At 44.8% G+C, this 19,342-nt stretch overlaps 1 protein-coding gene and 1 long non-coding RNA gene across 5 annotated transcripts in view; one reads left to right on the top strand and one right to left on the bottom strand.

Moving 5' to 3' along the window:
* The window catches only part of STARD9 (StAR related lipid transfer domain containing 9), a 152,830-nt gene that overhangs the window by 122,730 nt on the left and 10,758 nt on the right, over nt 1–19,342 (top strand). For 3 of the 4 annotated variants that reach the window (XM_074235193.1, XM_074235194.1, XM_074235195.1), the window contains 3 exons: nt 2,119–2,309; nt 2,813–3,284; nt 6,662–19,150. In XM_074235193.1, the coding sequence (XP_074091294.1) occupies nt 2,119–2,309; nt 2,813–3,284; nt 6,662–19,150 (13,152 nt within the window). The remainder of the gene's footprint in view (nt 1–2,118; nt 2,310–2,812; nt 3,285–6,661; nt 19,151–19,342) is intronic. The other variant, XM_074235196.1, reaches the window with a different exon arrangement.
* LOC141522097 (uncharacterized) lies at nt 1,592–8,472 on the bottom strand. The gene is made up of 3 exons (XR_012478130.1): nt 7,678–8,472; nt 1,801–1,913; nt 1,592–1,690 (listed from the first exon to the last, which is right to left on the bottom strand). It is a non-coding gene; the product is annotated as an uncharacterized LOC141522097 (long non-coding RNA).

Consider the following 19,342-nt stretch of genomic DNA (forward strand, 5'->3'; position numbering starts at 1 on the left):
CAAGTAGTAGCCAGAAATTAAGTGTATTTTATGGGAAAATGACCCTGGAAGGAGGGTTTGGATTATTTCAGGATCTCAGGGTGGGCAGACCAAGACAGCTCTGGCAGAGCAAGAGAGAATGTTTCTTTTCCTTCTCTCCATTAACTTGGTGCCAGAGTGAGCTGCCCAATGCTAGTTCCTGCTCTGTTAACAAACTCATAGAAGCAGCGGGTGGTATAGGGGATAGAACACTGGGTCTGGAGTGAGAAAGTCCTGAATTCAAATACAGCTTCAGGACAATTTACTAGCTGCATGATCCTGGGCAAGTCTCTCAACATCTGTCTGCCTTAGTTTTTTTCTCCACTTTTTTTTTGGGGGGGGGTGGTTTGCAAGGCAATGAGTTTAAGTGACCTACACAGGGGGTCACACAGCAAGTAAGTCTCAGATACTTCTACCCACTGTGCCACCTAGCTGACTCTGCCTTAGTTTCTTTAAATGTAAAATGGCAATAATGACTGAATCTACCTCACAGGAAGTGAGGATCAAATGAGATAAAATTTGTGGGTTTTTTTTAAAGCAGTGCCTGGCTCAGAGTTGGTCCTACATTAATTGTTTATTCCTCTCTTTTCCCCTTCTCTTCTTTCCCTGCTGACCACCTTGAGTTTCCCGCTTTCCCTATCTCTATCTTCAGGGTTTTACAATGTCATTTCTGCAAGGAGAGAAAAGGAAAATTACTAGGCAATGGGACTGAAATAGTCTTGGAGATACCCCATAGTACCAAATCCTTAGTGGAAGTAGTGCCTATCAGTGTCAGAGAAGAAGAAACTTAATTGACTTATTCTGAGTTAGTGACATAAAAGAACCCTGGCCTCTTAAATTCCAACCTGGTGTTCTTTCCTGTAGCTTAGATTTCCAAGATTCCTTGAATTTGTTTGCATACATATGAGTATTCTTCTAAATCTCTCTCCTCTCTCTCTTTTCTCTCTCCTTCCTCTTTCTCCTTCTCTCTCCTCTTAATTACCATTCCCATCTTTGTTCTCTTCTCTCCCCTCCCTCTGTTTCTCTCTCTGTTTTTCTATGTTTCTGTCTCTATGTCACTGCCTTTGTCTAGTTCAGGTCACAGATATATTTTTTGTTTCAGGGAAAGGGGTTCCAGTAGTGGATGAACACTCCACGAAGCTAAAACTCCTTCTAATGGCGGGGGGGAGGGAGGAGGGGAGAAGAGAAAGAATCATTTCACAATTCACAAGATTTCTGCAAAGTAATTTTATTTCATTTCCAGTCTTACTTTCAAAAAGAAGCATAATGTCTTTGAAATTTGACCATTTTTTAATAGAGCCTAAAGCTGGACATGATGGTATATGCCTATAATTCCAGCTACTGGGGAGGCTGGTGGACTTTTGAGTTTTGGACTTCCAAGTTTAGGGGTGTTTGCACTAAGTTTGGCTTTAATATGATGAGCATGGGACTCCCAGGTTGCCTGAGGCGGAACAAACCTGCCCAGGTCAGAAATAAAACAGAAGGTCAAAGAGTAACCCCTTCTTTCTACCTGGGCAAGATAGGGACAACCAGGTTGAAAAAAGGAGAGAAAGAGATAGAGTGATAGAACACTTTTTTTAGTTTTGCCAAAGACAATACTTTATTTCTTTTCTTCTTAACTGCTTATTCTTCTTAACTGAAATGACTTCTTGTTTTTACTGAATCTTCCATCCTAAAAAAATTCATAAGTCAGTTTTGACTACTACCTGCTTACTCTCTTATGTTCTACCTGTTCTACCTGCTGGTTCTGTGACCTCACTATCTATTTGTGACCCAACTTACCTCCTCTTTGTTCTTCCAGTTTCTGCAGGCAGCATGACCTTGGCTCCAAATCCCTCTCTAATATATTGAAACCAAAGACTCTTCCAAAGGGGAGACTTGGTAGGGAGAACCTCCTGAAAGAAAGTGAATACCTTCATTGTACCCTGGCTCATTATGGATGTCTCAACCAGGGGTAGTCAGTTATTTCCTAGTTTGAACAAATGAAGACCAGTAACTGCAGCCAGGGTCCAGGAAAAATGCCCCCTGAAATATAGGTAGCTCTTTCTCAGGATGATTTGTTTCTTTCCTCATGGAAATTCCTAGCCTTTTCTATGACAGGAGAGTACAGGATGTTATTCCTGAAGCATACCACCAGAAACATCTGGGCCAAATAGCATCCCACAGGATGCAGATTCGCCAACAGAAACGCCTTGTCAAGGATTTAAAGCAAGATATCTTAGCTGAACAGATCAGAGCTGAGCAGGAACTGGAGTTTGAACAAGCCCTCATCAGCCAGCAGATCAAAGACAGTAGGTGACCATCATATAAGTTGTCTCTCTCCCCTTCTTATTCCTTCATATACCCACCCCCCCCTTTTTCTATGGTAAGCTCTATTCTTTCCTTCCTTTTCTGTTTATAGTCTCAGGAGTTGTAGGGGGAAATTATGAGGGGGAAAAACTGAAAAAAGTTTCCCCAGAAAAATGAATAAAATGCCTATTCCATCTTAGAAGCACTGACCTCCTTCTCCTTCATTTTTGTCCTTGTATATATAGATGTATAGAACCCCTGTCCTGGGTGAGACCCTGGTTTCACACCCTTTTGGCTTCTGCCTAATCAGTGCTCCCTGCTCTGAGAATTAGGGCATCTTTCCCTTCTTCTTTGCATGTTCTGACTAACAAGTAGCCAAGATGCCAGAAATCTTCTTCCTCTCCTTCCCATGTGGGCACAAGCATGTCACTATATGCAAACCCAAGAGACTGACTCAGAGACAGGCAGTGAGACCAGCACTGACTTGGGTTTTCTTGGTTCTTAGACCAACAGTGGCTGCTCAGAGAGGAAAACTGGCTGGCTAGCCTACAGCAGCAGCAACAGCAGCAACAACAGGATGATGTCTTGGCTAAGACAGACTCTGGGATCTCCCCTGAGGATGACATTGAGCCTGGGTCAGAGACATCCTTAGCTTTATTGGGTGGGGACCGCAAGAGGCTGGTCCAGCTTCAGGTGCTCTGGAGAAATGCTATCTGGGCAGCAGAGAATAAAGTCAGAAGCAAGAAAGTCAAGTTTCAATTGGAAAGAATCGTCAAAAAACAGAAACTCCTGGAAGCCCAGAAAAAACTTGAACAGCTTGAAACCCTCTGCTGGGAAGACCTCCCAAGCCAGTCTGCAGAATTGGACCCTGAGCTAGATGCCACCTTTTCAGCTTTTCAAAAAAACAGCAGAACTTTGAGCAGCAGTTCCTTGGGTAACCAAAGACTCTGCGGCCTCCCTGTGTCCCCCTCACAAAGGTAAAAGAGCAACAAGGTTACCTGGCGAGGTATCTGAAAGTAAAAGTTGTGATTCTTTCCTCTTTGTAGCTGACCCTTTTTGGAGTTTCACCTTCCTGACCCTCAATTCTCCTGATGTGCCTGTTTTGTGCGTGTGTGTGTGTGTGTGTGTGTCCTGCTCCATTCCAAAGGATGATGTCCAAAAACCCTAATTGGAGTCACCTAGAATTGGATGTAGGACTGAAGAATGATTCAGTCCCAACAGCAAGAGCCTCCATTCCTCCATCCATTCTATACTATCATTTTTAGGGACCAGTATTCATATTTATGAGCCACATTTCCTGTTAACTCTCTCTCCATTCCCACTTCACTGTGCTCGTGCTACCTTAGGTCACTGGTTCTCAAAATGAAGTCTGTGGACTCAGACTTTCTCAGGGGGTCTATGAGATCAAAACTTTTTATAATACTATTAAGATGTTGAGGTGGTTAGGTGGCACAGTGGATAGAGCACCGACCTTGGAGGAAGGAGCAACTTAGCCCCATTGCCTTGAAAAATCTAAAAAAAATAATAATAATATTAAGATGTTATAATTTTGAGTATAGTAGATATTGGTAGGAAGAAAGTTCTTTGGAGACCACTATAATTTTTTTTTGGCAAGGCAATGGGGTAAGTGGCTTGCCCAAGGCCACACTGCTAGGTAATTATTAAGTGCCTGAGGCTGGATTTAAACTCAGGTACTCCTAACTCCAGGGCCAATGCACTATCCACTGTGCCATCTAGTCGCCCCTCCACTATAATTTTTAAGACTATAAAGTGGTCCTGAGACCAAAAATTTTATGAATTGCTGCTATAAACCTTGTGATCACTATGAGACTGCTCTACTTGCAAGACTCTGAACTTTGAAATTTCCCTTGCTGATTATCCTTCCATCTCTCTCAGAACCTTACTTTTCACAAGACTATTCTTGATTCTCTTGTAACTTTTGGTTCCTTGGTCCCTTCCCAGTCCATCATCACTATTTAATTCTTCTCTGTCCTTCATAATTTCCTCTTCTCTGTCTCTTTATTTCTTCCTTCCTTGTCCTTCTCTAGGTACCATCTTGATAACTCCAGATGAAACTGTTTGTAACTTAACCACTTCTACTGAAACCATTCAGTGCTAAGGGAATCATAAAACTGATGACCTCTTCCCTCTCTTCCTCTTCTGTCTCTTCCTTTTCCACTCTCCCTATTTAGCACTGTCACCCCCTTCCTTTTTTGAAACTAACTCCTCTTGGCTTCCATAATGTTGCTTTTCCTGTTTTTTCTACCTGCCATATGCTTCTTCCTTAGCTTTCCTTTTATTCCCTCTACTTCCTGAATATGGCTATTTCCAAAGCTTTGACTTCTATTTTTCTTCTTCACTTAACTTTTCTCTGTAGATAATTCTCTAAATCTTAAAAGAAGCATTGAACTCCAACCTCAAAATTTCTTTTTTTTTTTAAAAAAATATTTTTAGCATTCATTTAAATTTTTTTTTGAGATCTGACTTTTCTACCTCCTTCTAGTTATCCCCTCACCCAGAGAAGGCAAGAAATATGATATCAATTCTACTTGTAAAATCATATGAAACATATTTCCAAATTAGCCACATCCAAGCTCAAAATTCAGCCTATCCAACTGGAATTCATTGTTTTCTGTGTAAAATCTGCCTTATTCATTGCATCCTATAGGTATCATCATCTTTGACATTCTTCCACCATTTTGTCATTTGTCAAGTCCTAGTGATTCTACTCCATCTGCAATACCCTTCTCCATTCCTAGTTCCTAATTCCTAGTTCTAACCCATATTGCCCCTTCTGCATCTATTACAACCATTTTCTACTGCTATAACCTCTATCCTAATGCCCCCCAGATTCTGTCTCCTATCCTATAATTTCTCTTCTTTATTGGGAATTTTTATTTGGATATCCCTCCATTATCTCAAATTCAACATATCCAGGACAGAATTCAATATCTTCCCCATTCAAATTAGTTTGCCAAGCAAGGTTGCAGTCTTGTCTCCTCACCCTTCAAAGCTATATTCATTTTTTTCAGTTAGTTCATTCAGAATTGACCCCTTTCTTTATACTTCTATTTCTGCAAACCAAATCCAGATCTCCCATTATCCCATGCTTATATTATTGTGAAAGCTTCCTAGGTAGACTTCTTTGTCCTTCAGGATTTTCCCCACACCATTCATTGTGTATACACCACTTCTGGATTAATTTAAGATTCTTAGATCTAGAGGACAACTCTGCTTACAAACTATAATCCTGTCTGTTTACCGTCTTAGTCTACTACTGTACCTTCTTACATATTGCCTTTTGCATCTGTCCCTTGACACTGCTATCATCTAAGTCTAGACCCTCATTATAACTGATTATACTAATAGCTGTAATTTCCTAACTCATCTCTTGCCTCCTGTCTTTCCTATATTAAATGTATTCTTTATTCTGTAGTCAGATTAAACTTCCTAAAACATCCCTTTGCATACATCCCCTCCCTATTCAGAAGCTAAATTACTCATTCTTTTTTACCTGCATCATTTTTTAAGACCCAGCCCCTCCTTTCAACCTTTCCCAAATGATCCAACCCACCATGTTAATTTTTGACCTCCATCAACTTATCCCTGTTGATTTCTCTAACCTCCCTCCTGCTTCTTTACTCTGTTCTGTCTACTCATTGCCCCAGAATGTGCTCATGCATATTCCTGCCACTTACTAGACCTTTGTACAAATCATTTCTCCTGCCTAGAATTACTTTTTCTCCTACCCAGTTATTTAAGCATTACCCTTCTTTCAAGACCCCACTCCTCCTTTCAAACCTTCCTCAAATGATCCAACTCATCATGTTCTCATTTTCCTTTTGAGTTCCTTTAGTGTTTGTTACCTTATTTTCCTTAAGACACAGTGTTTTGGATTGTTTTTTAAAATATCTGTTTGCAGGGACCTCTTTCGCTGCCCAGTACATTGTACCTAGCTGGTGTTTAGTTGATATTAGTGGATGAGGATGATGATGACCCTCCCGCTTCCCTGATCTTTATGATCTCTAGGCCTTCTGGGACTCACTCCTTTTTCTACATAGAAAACTGCAAGTTGGGAGGCCTAATGTATTTTCTCACACGATCAGAGAGCTTTTCTCTGTTACTTATCTAAAGTTTTTCTACATATGATCCTTTCTTGAAGGCACAGGTGGACAGTGAGATTTGGCTTAGTTTTAACCACTGTGGGACAAATCAAACTGTCTTCTCTCCCTTGACCCCAAGGGATTCTTCCAGGTCCAGATTGATGATCCTATTATGACCACTACCCTTCAATCTGATGGATTTTGTAAAGGACCTCTGAAATATCCTGAGATGGTTTTCTTTGTATTTTCAGTGTTCTGAAGTGTGAAAATCCTGCCAAGTTATCAGCTGAGACTGTTCCTTACACACCAGAGAAACCTCAGTTGGAGGAATATCTTCTTCAAATTTCTTCTGTTCCTACAGAAACATCAAATGACACTTGCTCCCCAGACCTGTGGCAGGTCTGTGAGGGAAAGAAAGCGTCTGTTGGGGAAGACACCTTAGCCCAAAGGGCTAGTCCCTCCATAAGCCCCAAGATTGCTTCTGCCATGGACCAAAAGAGTCAGGAAGTAGATGGGAACAAGTATCCAGTATGGTTACATCGAAACCTGGTCTCTGTAAACCAGTCAACAGAGCAGATCAAAATGAGGGAGAAACCTGATTCCCCCATTCCCAGTCCTGAAATAGTCACAGAAAAGCCAAATAGAAGCCATGGTCCATCGTGGCGTAAATGCCAAAGAGAAGGGGATCTCCTGACAAATCGGAACTCCCGAGTGATTGGCAGCAGCTCTCCACATTCTCAGGGAACCAAGCGATCAGTCATACGTGGAAAGGTTCAAACAAATAGTCTGTGTCAGGCTGCTTGGACTTTAGAACAGTGGCAGCCTAGCACATCATCATTAACCAAAGCCTCAGCATGGCCGTGGGGTTGTCTTTTTGGCATGAAAGAGAAACAGAAAAGGCCCCTTCAGAGTCCTGAGAAGAGACAGGATGATGAAAGGACCTGGTGTACCAACATCCTGAATCCACCCACCTCCTGCTTGAGGAACAAGTCACAGGAAAATGAGAAAGATTTCTCTGAAACCGACAGTACCTACTCAATGGATTCCCTCTCCTGTGTCTGTACCAGGACCCTGATCAGATCACAAAAGCAGGAAGCCCCTAAGCCAAAACCATACTGCATAGAACCCGAGAACTCAGAAAGTGATGACAGCCAGATGTCTCAGGATTCCTTGATGGAAAAAAGGAATAGAACACAGAGGAGGTTTTTTCCCTGCTCCTCCCCACCCCAAGCCTCTGAGAAAAGTGAGTTTAGGCTGGTGACCTCACCTAAGGCCTCCTTGGCTCCCCCTGAAAATGGACTATGCTGGAACAAGGTGAGAACCTTTTCTCTGGATAGCCTAAACAATGAAGAAGAGGCCTTTAGGGAAGAATCTGAGGAAGGGTCCACTTCTCACTCATCAGATGAGATGCCTGCTGAGGTCTTTTGGCAAGTGAAGAGCTCCCAATCCTTCACAGCATGCCAGGAGGAGGTACTTGAGTTCCAGGCCCCAGACCAAGGAACAACAGGACCTGATAGGACTCCACAGCCAAGTGGTTCTTTTTATCTGGCTTTCCAGCTCAAGACAGAAACAGATGAAGGCAAACCCCTCCGACAGACACAACAGCCAAGAAACAATTCATTGGTTTCCATGGACTCTTGGTTTTCTTGTGATTCAGGGAACAATTTCAGTGGTTCCCAAGAAGTCAATACACACTCACAGATGAATCTTGATATTCAGGAACCAGAGATCCAAGACATGGAGAAACCCAAGGCCCTAGTCAAAGTAGAGGAATTACAACAGTCTGTCCCTGAGATAGCTGCTGAGGTATGCAGTTTTAGTCACCTCCAAGGCTTGGACCCAGTCCCCAACAGTAACAATGAGGGGAGTATAGCTCCTTCTTTGGATGTATCTTCAGAGGCTACATGGAGATCCCAAGGACCTCTCAAATCCGGATCAGATGTGACTGTCTCACAGTCATTTCATGAGGGTAGAGGCCTAGCCAACTTGGCTGGATACTGCAGCCCTGTCTCTTCAAATACCTCTCCCACCTCTAGCATGTCAGCTGCTCCTGCATCTTTGTTGTCTCACAAAGGCAGTGCCTTTAGAAAGGGCAGGCCTGTTATTGAATATCCATGTGAATTTTCTCACTCTTCCCTAGGGGTCACAGTGAAAAACACACAAGTTTCCAGTTCCTCTCAGAAGGACACAAGTTACCTGCCCTTTACATCTGGCAAAAGATGGGATTCCTTCTTCCCTACGTGTCCCGAGATGCCTGGTGATTTTGATTTCAATGATCCTTCCTTCTCTTTGCTATCTATGAGGAGATTGACAACAGAGCAAGAACGCGATGGTGGGAGTTTTGAGTTGGATGACCTCTCAACTTGCTTTAGAACGATTGAAAAAGATGCTCATCATAGCTGTTCCTTAACAGACTTAGAAGCGGGAGACTCAGGGTTAGAAAATGCTTGGGTCTTTGCAATGGAAAACAAGGTTTCAGCTTCCATGATAGAGGGCATGGACCAAACACATCAGGTCAGTGCAAAGCAGCCCCAGCCTCTGCCCTTTAGGAGAACAGGGTCAGCATCATCCTTTGATGAAAGCTTTTTCCTGAGGGATATATCCAACAGCAGCAGCCCCATGAGCACTAAGGAAGATCAGGGTCCTACAGCCTGGGCCCAGCAAGTAGAGAATCTGCCCAGCAAACTGGCTCTCTCGCAGCCAGTGATGAAGGCAGAGCTTCTACAGAACACAAATGAAGAAACTGACAGAGAAAGGAGTTTTTCTTTGTCCTTGCCTACAGATTCTGAACCATTCCCACCCTGGGTTCCTTTTCCATCCCCTGAGCAGCCCCATCCTCTGGAATCATTTTATGTGTTAGAAAGTAGAGATGCCTTGACAGAAACGGCCTTGGAGATCCCTGCCTACCGAGAGTGGGGGGAGGAAAAACCATCCACTGGCAGGGCAGAGGCAGAAACCTTTCAGTTTCTCAGAAATGTGGACAGTGACCTGTTGCTTTTATTAAATACCCCTAATAATACATCATCTCAGCAAATTGTGGCAGAGAGATCCTTTAGTCCAGGCACCAAGAAAGAACTTAGTGAAATTTGGGTCCCCAAAAGTATGGACAAGTACAACACTTCTGTCCCTCTCTCTTCTACTCACAGTAGACTGTTGCTGGAGAGCATGGGAATATGTCAGGCAGGAAAACCAGCTGGAATATTAAATGACAAACACCCACAGTCATCACTGAAGATTAAGGAAAAAAGCCAGACTCAGCCTCCTAGGAGTATTCCATTTAGTGATTCTGGGGTGGCAATACATCTCCCTGTTAACTCTAATGTAGAAGGAGACCACAAACATAGGCAGAATGAAGGTGACATGCGAGGGAAGCCAGCAGGCTACCTCCTGGGACTTGATGCACCAGATTTCGAAGGGCAGATCCATTCTAAACCCAATTCCAATTTCATTTACAAAACAGCCAGCTTAAGTCAAACTCAACATAGAGTCAATATGCAGGAGAATGATTTGGTTTCCAAAAAGCACAGTTCAGCTAGTCACTCTAGGTGTGTGAGTCCAGGGATGATGGACAAGGATGAAATCCTGTCCCACCCACAGGAAGGAACTGAACCTGTTTCTCTTGGAGTGGTTTTGCATCCTAAGGATTGCTCAGAAGAACTCATGCCTCACTCTGCCTCAATCCATCTGCCAGCTGTGTCCTCCAAGGAAGAGGGCCCTGTTGCAAACAAGGAACCTGGGAGCTTAGCAGTGACATCCACTTCTCAAGGAGAAATGTCTAGAGGAAGAAAGCATGCTTTCTCTTCAGATAAAATTACTAATCATTCTGAAGAAATAGCCAGGCTGATTAGTAGTGTATCACAGCTGGAAGATAGCATCATGGAAATAGATTCCTGGCAAAGATATTACCCTCGTGTCTTATATATGGCAGAAGCCTATAGGAGAGCTAAGTGTAAGGATAGGAAGGACCAAGAAAAGGTCCATTTCACTCTGAATCCAAATGACTTCAGAGATGGCATTGAAACCCAAGGAATCAAGGTAGTCAACAGTTGTATTCAGGAGAGTCATCAGGCCCAGAACGTCAAACCAAACCTTACCAGGTCCACTGAATTTATTGAAGAGGAGAAGTTTGAAAGAAAACATACTCTCTTACCTGTACCTGAAATGTCGATTAGGGACCCTAGTGATTATTTATTCCTGAGGTTTCCACAAAGTACTGTTCAGGAAAAACCTGGGAATGCTCCTGAAAATCCAGAGATAGTGGAGCCATTGGTCAGAATTGATCCATTGAGACCCCAGGAAGAAAGATCTGAGGAAAGCTGCAATGAGGACTTAGCTTCAGAACTGAACCCCCAAAGTCATGCCACTGAGGGGACAGAAATTTTTCCAGAATTGCAGCCCAAGGACAATTTCCAGGAAAGTCAGGATGCTGAAAACCCAACTAACACCATGATAGTGGCCAAGTGCAAAGAACCAAGAGTCTGTGACATAGATCAAGAATCAAGTACCTTGCAGGGAAAGACCCTGCAAACAGAAAACCATTCAACTCCACTGGCCCAAGAGTTACCTATCATAAGCCAAACCATGCATATGAGCAGATTTTGCACTCAGGAGACAGCACATTCATTGCCAAGCCAAGAATGCCACCCAGTGGCTCCCACTCAAGATGAAACAGGCAGCATCATCTTTTCTTCTGTTCACCCACAACTGTCAGAAAAGCATTTCAAGTTGTCAACAAAAGCAGTGAGCCTTTCTTCCAATGACTCTGAGCCAGAACTAAAGTTTCTGAAAACACAAATCGCCATCCCCTCAGAAGGCAGAGGAGAAGAACAGCAACGAATAAACGAAGAAGCTAGAAACCACAGCTCTCTCAGAAGTGTTAGCTGCAAAAACTCTTTCGTAGAGCATTCAGTTTGTCAGAGTTCTGGTTTGAAAATGGTATCTGACCTCAGTTGTCAATCCAATGGTGGTGAGAGCAGCCCTGATGAGCCTTCAGGTGACAACTTTTCTATGAAAGAAATTAAAGCATCAGCTACTGCTATACTCCTAGAAAAGCAGGGAGGAGATAGCAGAATCACACCTAATGATTTGAACCTAGGAAATGCTCATGAGCTGGAAATGCTCTTGTTAAGAAAGATGAAAAGAGCCAGTTCACTTAACCAGTGTCCATTGGAGAAGAGAGCCAGTCACCAGCAGGAAGACAGTGAACTCCAAGTATCTCAAATATTTGAGAAGCTGTGGAGAACTGGAGATTTTGCCATAGAACTGGATGATTCTTTGTCAGCAGGTAATGAGGGAAAAGAGGCTTCCTCATCAGAGATTTGGGGAGCCTCTGCCAATTTGAATCCAAAAACAAATGTGGAGACCACAGTGGAGGATACTAGACAATCAGAGGAGTGTGAAAAGTCTTTAGAGGAGAGCACTGATGAGCAAATTACTGTGCCTAAACTGCCTTGGGCCTCATCAACACTTTGGAGGACTTCTTCTAATTCATCCATGTATCCAAAAACAGATATAGAGACCAAAGTGGAGGATACTAGACTATCAGAGGAATGTGGGAAGTCTTCAGAGAACAGCACTGATGAGCAGATTATCATACCTAAACTGACACGAGTTTCCTCAGTGCTTTGGGGACCCTCTATCAATTCATCCATGTATCCAAAACCAAATATTTTTGGAGCAGAGGATACTAGACTATCAGAGGAGTGTGGGAAGTCTTCAGAGGATAGCACTGATGAGCAGATTATTGTGCCTAAACTGGTCAAGTTCTCAAGACTTCAAGAGTCCTCTGCCAACTCATCCATGTATCCAGAAGCAAATGCAGAGGCCATAATAGAGGATACTAGACTATCAGAGGAGTGTGGGAAGTCTTCAGAGAATAGTACCGATGAGCAAATTATCATGCCTAAACTGGCCAGAGTCTCATTAAAGCCTTGGGAGCCCTCTGCCAACTCATCTATGTATCCAAAAGCAAATGCAGAGACTACAGTGGAGGACCCTAGACTAGCAGAGGAATGTGGGAAGTCTTCAGAGGACAGCACTGATGAGCAGATTATCATGCCTAAACTGACCAAGGTCTCGCCATGTCTTTGGCGTCCCTCTGCCAACTCATCCATGTATTCAGAAGTGAATGTAGAGACTACAATAGAGGATACTAGAATATCAGAGGAGTATGGGAAGTCTTCAGAGGACAGCACCGATGAGCAGATTGTCATGCCTAAACTGACCAAGGTCTCATCAAGGTTTTGGCGATCCTCTGCCAACTCATTCATGTATCCAAAAGCAAATATAGAGACCACACTAGAGGATACTAGACTATCAGAGGAATGTGGAAAGTCTTCAGAGGACAACATAGATAAGCAGATTATCATGCCTAAACTGACCAGGGTCTCATCAGTGCTTTGGGGAGCTTCTGTCAATTCATCCATGTATCCAAAAACAAATGTTGAGACCACAGTGGGGGATATTAGACTATCAGAAGAGTGTGGGAAATCTTCAGAAGACAGCACCGATGAACAGATTCTCATGCCTAAACTGATTCGGGTCTCCCCAAGTCTTAGGGGTGCCCCTGCCAATTCATTCATGTGTCCAGAAGCAAATGTAGAGGCCACAGTGGAGGATACTAGACTATCAGAGAAGTGTGGGAAGTCTTCAGAGGACAGCACTGATGAACAAATTATCATGCCTAAGCTGACCAGGATCTCATCAGTACTTTGGAGTACCTCTGCCAACTCATCCATGTATCCAAAAGTGAACCTACATACAACAGCGGAGGACATTAGACTTTCAGAGGAGTGTGGGAAGTCTTCAGAGGACAGCCCTGATGAGCAGATTATTGTGTCTAAACTGTCTGGGGTCTCATCAAGGCTTTGGGGGCCCTCTGTCAATTCACCCATGCATCTAAAAGTGAATGCAGAGATCACACAAGAGGATACTAGATTATCAGAGGAGTATGGGAAGTCTTCAGAGGACAGTACCGATGAGCAGATTCTTGTGCCTGAATTGACCAGGGTGTCATCAAGGCTTTCAGGGACTTATGCCAATTCGTCCATGCATCTAAAAGTGAATGCAGAGATCACAGTGGAGGACACTAGGCTATCAGAGGTGTGCGAGAAGTCTTCAGAGGAATGTGGGAAGTCTTCAGGAGACAGCACTGATGAGCAGATTATCATGCCTAAATTGATAGGGGTGTCATCAGGGCTTTCAGAGACTTCTGCCAATTCATCCACGCATCCAAAAGTGAATGCAGAGATCACAGTGGAGGACACCAGACGATCAGAGTGGGGTGGGAAGTCTTCAGAGGACAGCACTGATGAACAGATTATCGTGCCTAAAGTGACTAGGGTGTCATCAGGGTTTTCGGAGGCTTCTGCCAATTCATCTATGCATCCAAAAATGAACACAGAGACCACAGTGGAGGATACTAGTCTTTCAGAGGAGTATGGGAAATCTTTAAAGGACAGCACTGATGAGCAGATTATCTTGTCTTACAGTGAAACTCTATTAGAGCTTGAGGCATTTTCTGGAACCCCTAAGCAGCCTCACTGCAATCAAAGAGACCAGCTGGAGTTAGTTAGATCCCAGGATGAAGATGAGTCACAATCATGTTTTATGCAAAATAAAGTCATAAGAGGGAGGCACATCCAGGAGACATTTCCAGGTATTGCATCAAGAAAGCATCCTGATAAGAATAATCCTGTGGCAAAGCTGTTTGTGGGAGATGCTCTCGATTTAATGAATGATGTTGTTGTCCCTGGCAGAGGATCAGAGCATGACTCAACACTGTCCTTTAGCACCATGGCTAACCCAGGCTTTAGCAAAGCCAGTGATATGCAAACAGCAGGGGAGAAGTTGACAGAACACTTTGATCCTCAGGTCATCTCAAAAAGCCCAGTCAGAAAGGAAGAAGTTATCAAATCACCTTCTCCTGGTAATGTGGCTTCAGGAAACCTGCTTTTCCCATTAGCCTTGAAGGAGAACAAGATGGATGAGCCACCACCGCAGCAACCGATTGCCTCTTCTCTCCATGCCATCTCCAACAGCTTTAGAGTAATTGATCAGGAACTGAGCCAAGCCTTGTCATCTAAACAGATAGGGACACATTCAGAAGTGGAGAGAACTAGCCTAGGGAGCAAGGAGAGTATCCGAAGGGCTTGGGAAGGATTCAGCTCCCAAAGCATAGCTTGTGAGAGTTTGTGTGGTGGAGACTTGGACAAGTCTTCAGAGACAATGGCTGACTTACAAAACCATTGGGGTGCTTCCATTCAATCTTCCTGGAAAGATGCCCCTCTCCATGCAGAATCTGGGATATCAGAGGCTGAAATGTCTTGTGTAATGGTGAATTCTACTACTATATGGCCTGATTTGATGTCCCAAGAAACCTTTCATGTCAGAAAGCAGCCAGATTACTGTGAAGTATACATGGTTGAGGCTGAGGAATCACTAAACTTTGACAGTCCTGTGGCACCCTTGGACATCAAACAGTCAGGGAGTCTTCATGCTCATTCAAGATGTGTCCATTCCCCAGGATTAGGAGAAAGGAGGGCAAGTCACCAACAAAACATGGTGGTTCCTGGAACAGTAGAGGGAGGCAGTCCAGGGGGTACCTTGCCACAGTACCCAAAAATGAAAGGGGTTTCTCACTCTGGGAAGTCTATGGCCTATGGTGTTGGTAATAAATGTCCAAGATCAACTTTCCTCGATGAGAATCTTACCTCAGAATTTGTTGGCAAGATGGAGAACTGCCCAGAAGAAAGCATGGTTCAAAGTAACCTGGAGAATCCTAAAAGCAGCATTATATTTATCTCATCAACATCCCAGGAAGAAGTGGTGACATCTCCTTCTAGGCCACCATGCATGTCTCAAGGTACTACTAGGATCGATTCACCTTCTTTTCTTAATTCTCTGTCTTATGGAAATAATGATCCTGAGAAGCGAATTTCCCGGTCTGCATCAGACACCATGCTTCCGGTTTTCCTTGTATCTTCTAAGCACAATCTAGGCTGTCATTCAAGAAGGCCCAAAATAGCTTTGACATGTAACCTGAATCTCAGAGAAGACCAGCAAAAATTGAGACTAGAAGCTTCCAACATTGGTTTATTCAGTATGGAAAGCTCTGGGAGAGTAGATATTAAGAAGACAGCCTCTATCACACCGGAAATGACTCCTTTACCTGCCAGGACCAGTTTTGAGAAGTTGGAGAATATCCAAGAGAAGCACAAAGTTAGTCAAAATAAAGGGGAATTCCCTTCTGTAGCTAAATCAGGGCACCACATAGCAGCTGGGAGACTGGAAGCAAAACATGTAAACGAAGGCATTCTTGAGGATGAATGTAGAGTAGGGTCTCCGCACTTTGCCGAAGGGCAACCATTTCCTAAGAATTCCAGAAATCAGAGTGTTCCTATTCCGTACCCTAGGACAAAAGTAGGTAAAAAGTGTATCCTCAGAAACCTTCTGGACAATCTGCAGGAGAATGAGCAGCTTTCAAACAATTTTGGGAGTACAGTGAGGGATAGAAATCAGGATTATTCAGGAACCAATGGCCAAGCTAGCCCCCAGGAATGCAGAGATAGCCTGAGGATTGATGGCAAGCCTGAAAGATGTAGTTTTCTTTCAAAGAGAAATGAGGGAACTTTTGATGCCCAGGGACCTTGCTCATTGCCAGAAGTCTCACAGGATGATCTGGACACTGGCTCTCACTTCGACTCTTCCCCCTGTATTGCTTTTCCCCTTAACCTTAAGCATTCTCTGAAAGACTTCTCTTCCCTGAAGCTCTCTGTAGGGACTTCCTCCAGATTTCTACAGGAGCTAAACATGAGTGTGGAACCTCCTTCTCCCACAGAAGATGAGGAGAGTTGTGGAATTGAGAGGCTGTACCTTAGTAACCTCTCCCCAAATGAATCTGAAATGATGCTGCTGATGGAACTGGGGAAAATTCCAAGATCTGCTGATTGCGGTCAGACAGCTTTATCAAATTATAGCTTAGAACCCCCTAGTCTGCAGCCCTCAAAGTCTGGCATTGCTCCCTGCCCAACCTCTTCTGCTCTCTTGACTCTGTCAGTCACAGAAGGTGGATCATCAGATATCGTGGTAGAGGAGCATAATAACCATCCTAGGAAAAAAGGCTGCTTCACACCAGCAAACATGAATGGGATGCAATTCACATCTGACAGTATGAGTCCCTTCCTTCAATCCTGTCAGCAGGGGGATCCTGGGAAGATAGCCTGGAAGAAATATGTTCTTGACAGTGCCAGTGATGACATCTGCAGTCAAATTTCATGGAATCCGGACATACAGGGAGCTGTTTGTTGCTCCAGTATAGACAATGGCTTGAACACTTCGGGCTACCCATCCCATTCCCACCCCAGTTCATATGCTAGCACTCATGGGCTTTCCTGCACCCTTAGTAGCACTGAGGATTCTCGGGGTTTAGAAGAAGAAAGGAAAGAGTGCAAGACTTCTGGTGTTTTCAGGAACCACCATGATTTCTCAGATGGATTCATAACAACTCTCTCAGCCAGAACCCCAGACATGATAGGTAAGGGTCTGCCTGAGGAAAGCCAACTGCTTCAGGATGAGGATGCCCTGACAGAGCAGGGGAAGGTTTCCAGGCAGGTGAATGATGTTGGGCTGCAGTTCCCCATCAAGTCTGAGTCCTGTCCAAAGACCAGTGTAGCCACCTGTGAGCAGGGGATGGTGACTCTGGCTCCAACTCAGCTGCAGCAAGTTCTCATGCCCTGTCAGGATCCCGTAGATGCCACTCACCCGAATCCAGAGATTTCTGACTTCATGTCACATCCACCCCCAGCAACATGGACCAGTATGCATAACCTGTCACTGCATCTTTCACAGCTCTTGCACAACACTTCAGAACTGTTGGGCAACCTCACCCATCAGGGGATGTCTGAGAGGGAGTGGAGCATTAAGACTGAGGCCCTGGAAGAGGCCACCAAGGCAATGACAATGGACAGCAGCACTCAGACCACTGTGGATGTGGGTATCCAGACCGATGAGATGGACCCAGCTCCAAAGGATGTCTCCCTCCATTGTCCTATGGACAACAAGTTAACCAATCCTCAGGAAGCAAATGTGACTGCTCCAAAACATGGTTCTCTGGATGTGATGGATGCCTGGGATGCTCATCAGGAGAAGGTTGACCATCCCCTGGTGCTTCAGGAGAAGGTGGACCAGTCCCCAGTGTTTCAGGAGAAGGAGCCTGAATGCACAGGTGAGAAGCAGCAGACTTCTTCCAGCTCTGGTAGCCAGAGGGACTATACCATTCCACAGAAATCCCCAAGCACATCCCACCAGAGTTTTGATTTTCAAAAATACTCCCTAGCCCAGGATAGCCTGGTAAGCCCTCAAGATTCCTCTGTTGCCTCTCCAAATGCCAGTTGCCAGATGGATGGATCCTACTTCACAGCTGTCACTCCACTAACTTCATGCACCTCATCCTCTTTCAGAGGCTTCTCTCTTCAGGAGGGAGGATCAACTTGTGAATCCAGGGCCCAGAGAAACAAGAAAGCAGGCTATAGGGGCATCTTGTTGGTGGACAGGGCTTCCTCCCCTATCCTGACTCTCAGTGCCAGCCCTCAAGATCCCTCTTCCTCCTCCTCCTTGAACCCTACTTGTCACAGAGCTTCTTGCTCTCATTCCACTAAACACCACCAGAAGCCTGGAGCTGCCCAGGTGATCACAGTGAACAACTTTTCCCAAACTTGCATTGAAGGGGAGACTAGGAATATTTCTGGAGATAGTGGAAAGTCCACAGAAAAGAAGTTAAGCAAAGGTTTCCCCTCATCTGACCTCTCTGGGACCTTAAAGCGGAGCCTGTGCCTTCAAGGAAACTCCTCTATGTCTGCAGGACTATTGAATCACCCTCAACAGTTGCAGGTGCAGGCTTCCTTGGGACTTCTGGCCTGGGAAGAACAACTGGCTGGTAGAAGGAAAAAGCCCAACTCCTGGGAGAGACCTTTGTACCTGTCCCTGCCTGTGACAGAGTTGAGCCCTACTGAGGGTCAGTCCGAAGCCTCAAACACCAGTAACTTTGTGGCAGAAGTGGCTTTAGAGGTGGCCAATCCCAAGTTGGTTCAGCTAGCTAGCCAGAGTACAAGTTGGAATCAGAAGAGGACAAGTACTGGTGCTGCATCCTCTGAAGGGCCCTTGAAATCCCTTCTCCCGTCGGAGGCTGCCTCTTGGGGGGCGGTCCCGAGCCACTGCCAGAGCCCTTTTTCCATCTCCGAAGTCAGTGTGGCTCCAGGGCTTAGCAGCATAGCTAGGGACACCCAATCAGAGATCCTGCTGAGGTCCTGTACCCAGAAAGTCCATGCTTCCGAGTCCAAGTATCATAGCCTGAGAGACCTTCCTGTCCACAACAAGTTTAGTAATTGGTGTGGGGTTCAGGGAAGCTCCATCAAGGGGACTGAGGGGACCATCCTTGTGAGAGAAATGACAAATGTTGACAACACCAACACCAAGGGGATGGGGGAGAAGCCAGCACAGCCCCATGAGCACCTGAGCCAGGTGCCTGAACAACTTCAGAGGGAACAAGTGCAGGTGCTGGCTGGGGTCCCCTTGGAACTAGGGCGACAGACCCCACCCCTCAGTGTGGAGCTGGCTGAAGCCAAGCTTCTCTATGGCCTTGGAGAGACTGATGCACTTCTGAGAGTGATGCAGAGTGGGACTGGTGAGGCCCTGGTTCCCATCACCCCAATGAAGCCACACCAGGAGGATATGCACTTTCGGTAAGTCAGACAAGATAGCATGATGTACTGGATGGGAGAGCTGATCCTGGGATGAGCAAAAGCTGGGTTCAAGGCTTGCCTCTGACATCCTGACTGTGTCCTGGATGGACAAGTCACTTATTTATGGCGCAAGGCCATTAGTGTCAAATGGGGCCACTAAACCATTTCTAAGGCCTCTTATTCAAAATAGAA

Source organism: Macrotis lagotis, chromosome 4 (assembly GCF_037893015.1).
Source record: "Macrotis lagotis isolate mMagLag1 chromosome 4, bilby.v1.9.chrom.fasta, whole genome shotgun sequence".
Classification (NCBI taxonomy): Eukaryota; Metazoa; Chordata; class Mammalia; order Peramelemorphia; family Peramelidae; genus Macrotis; species Macrotis lagotis.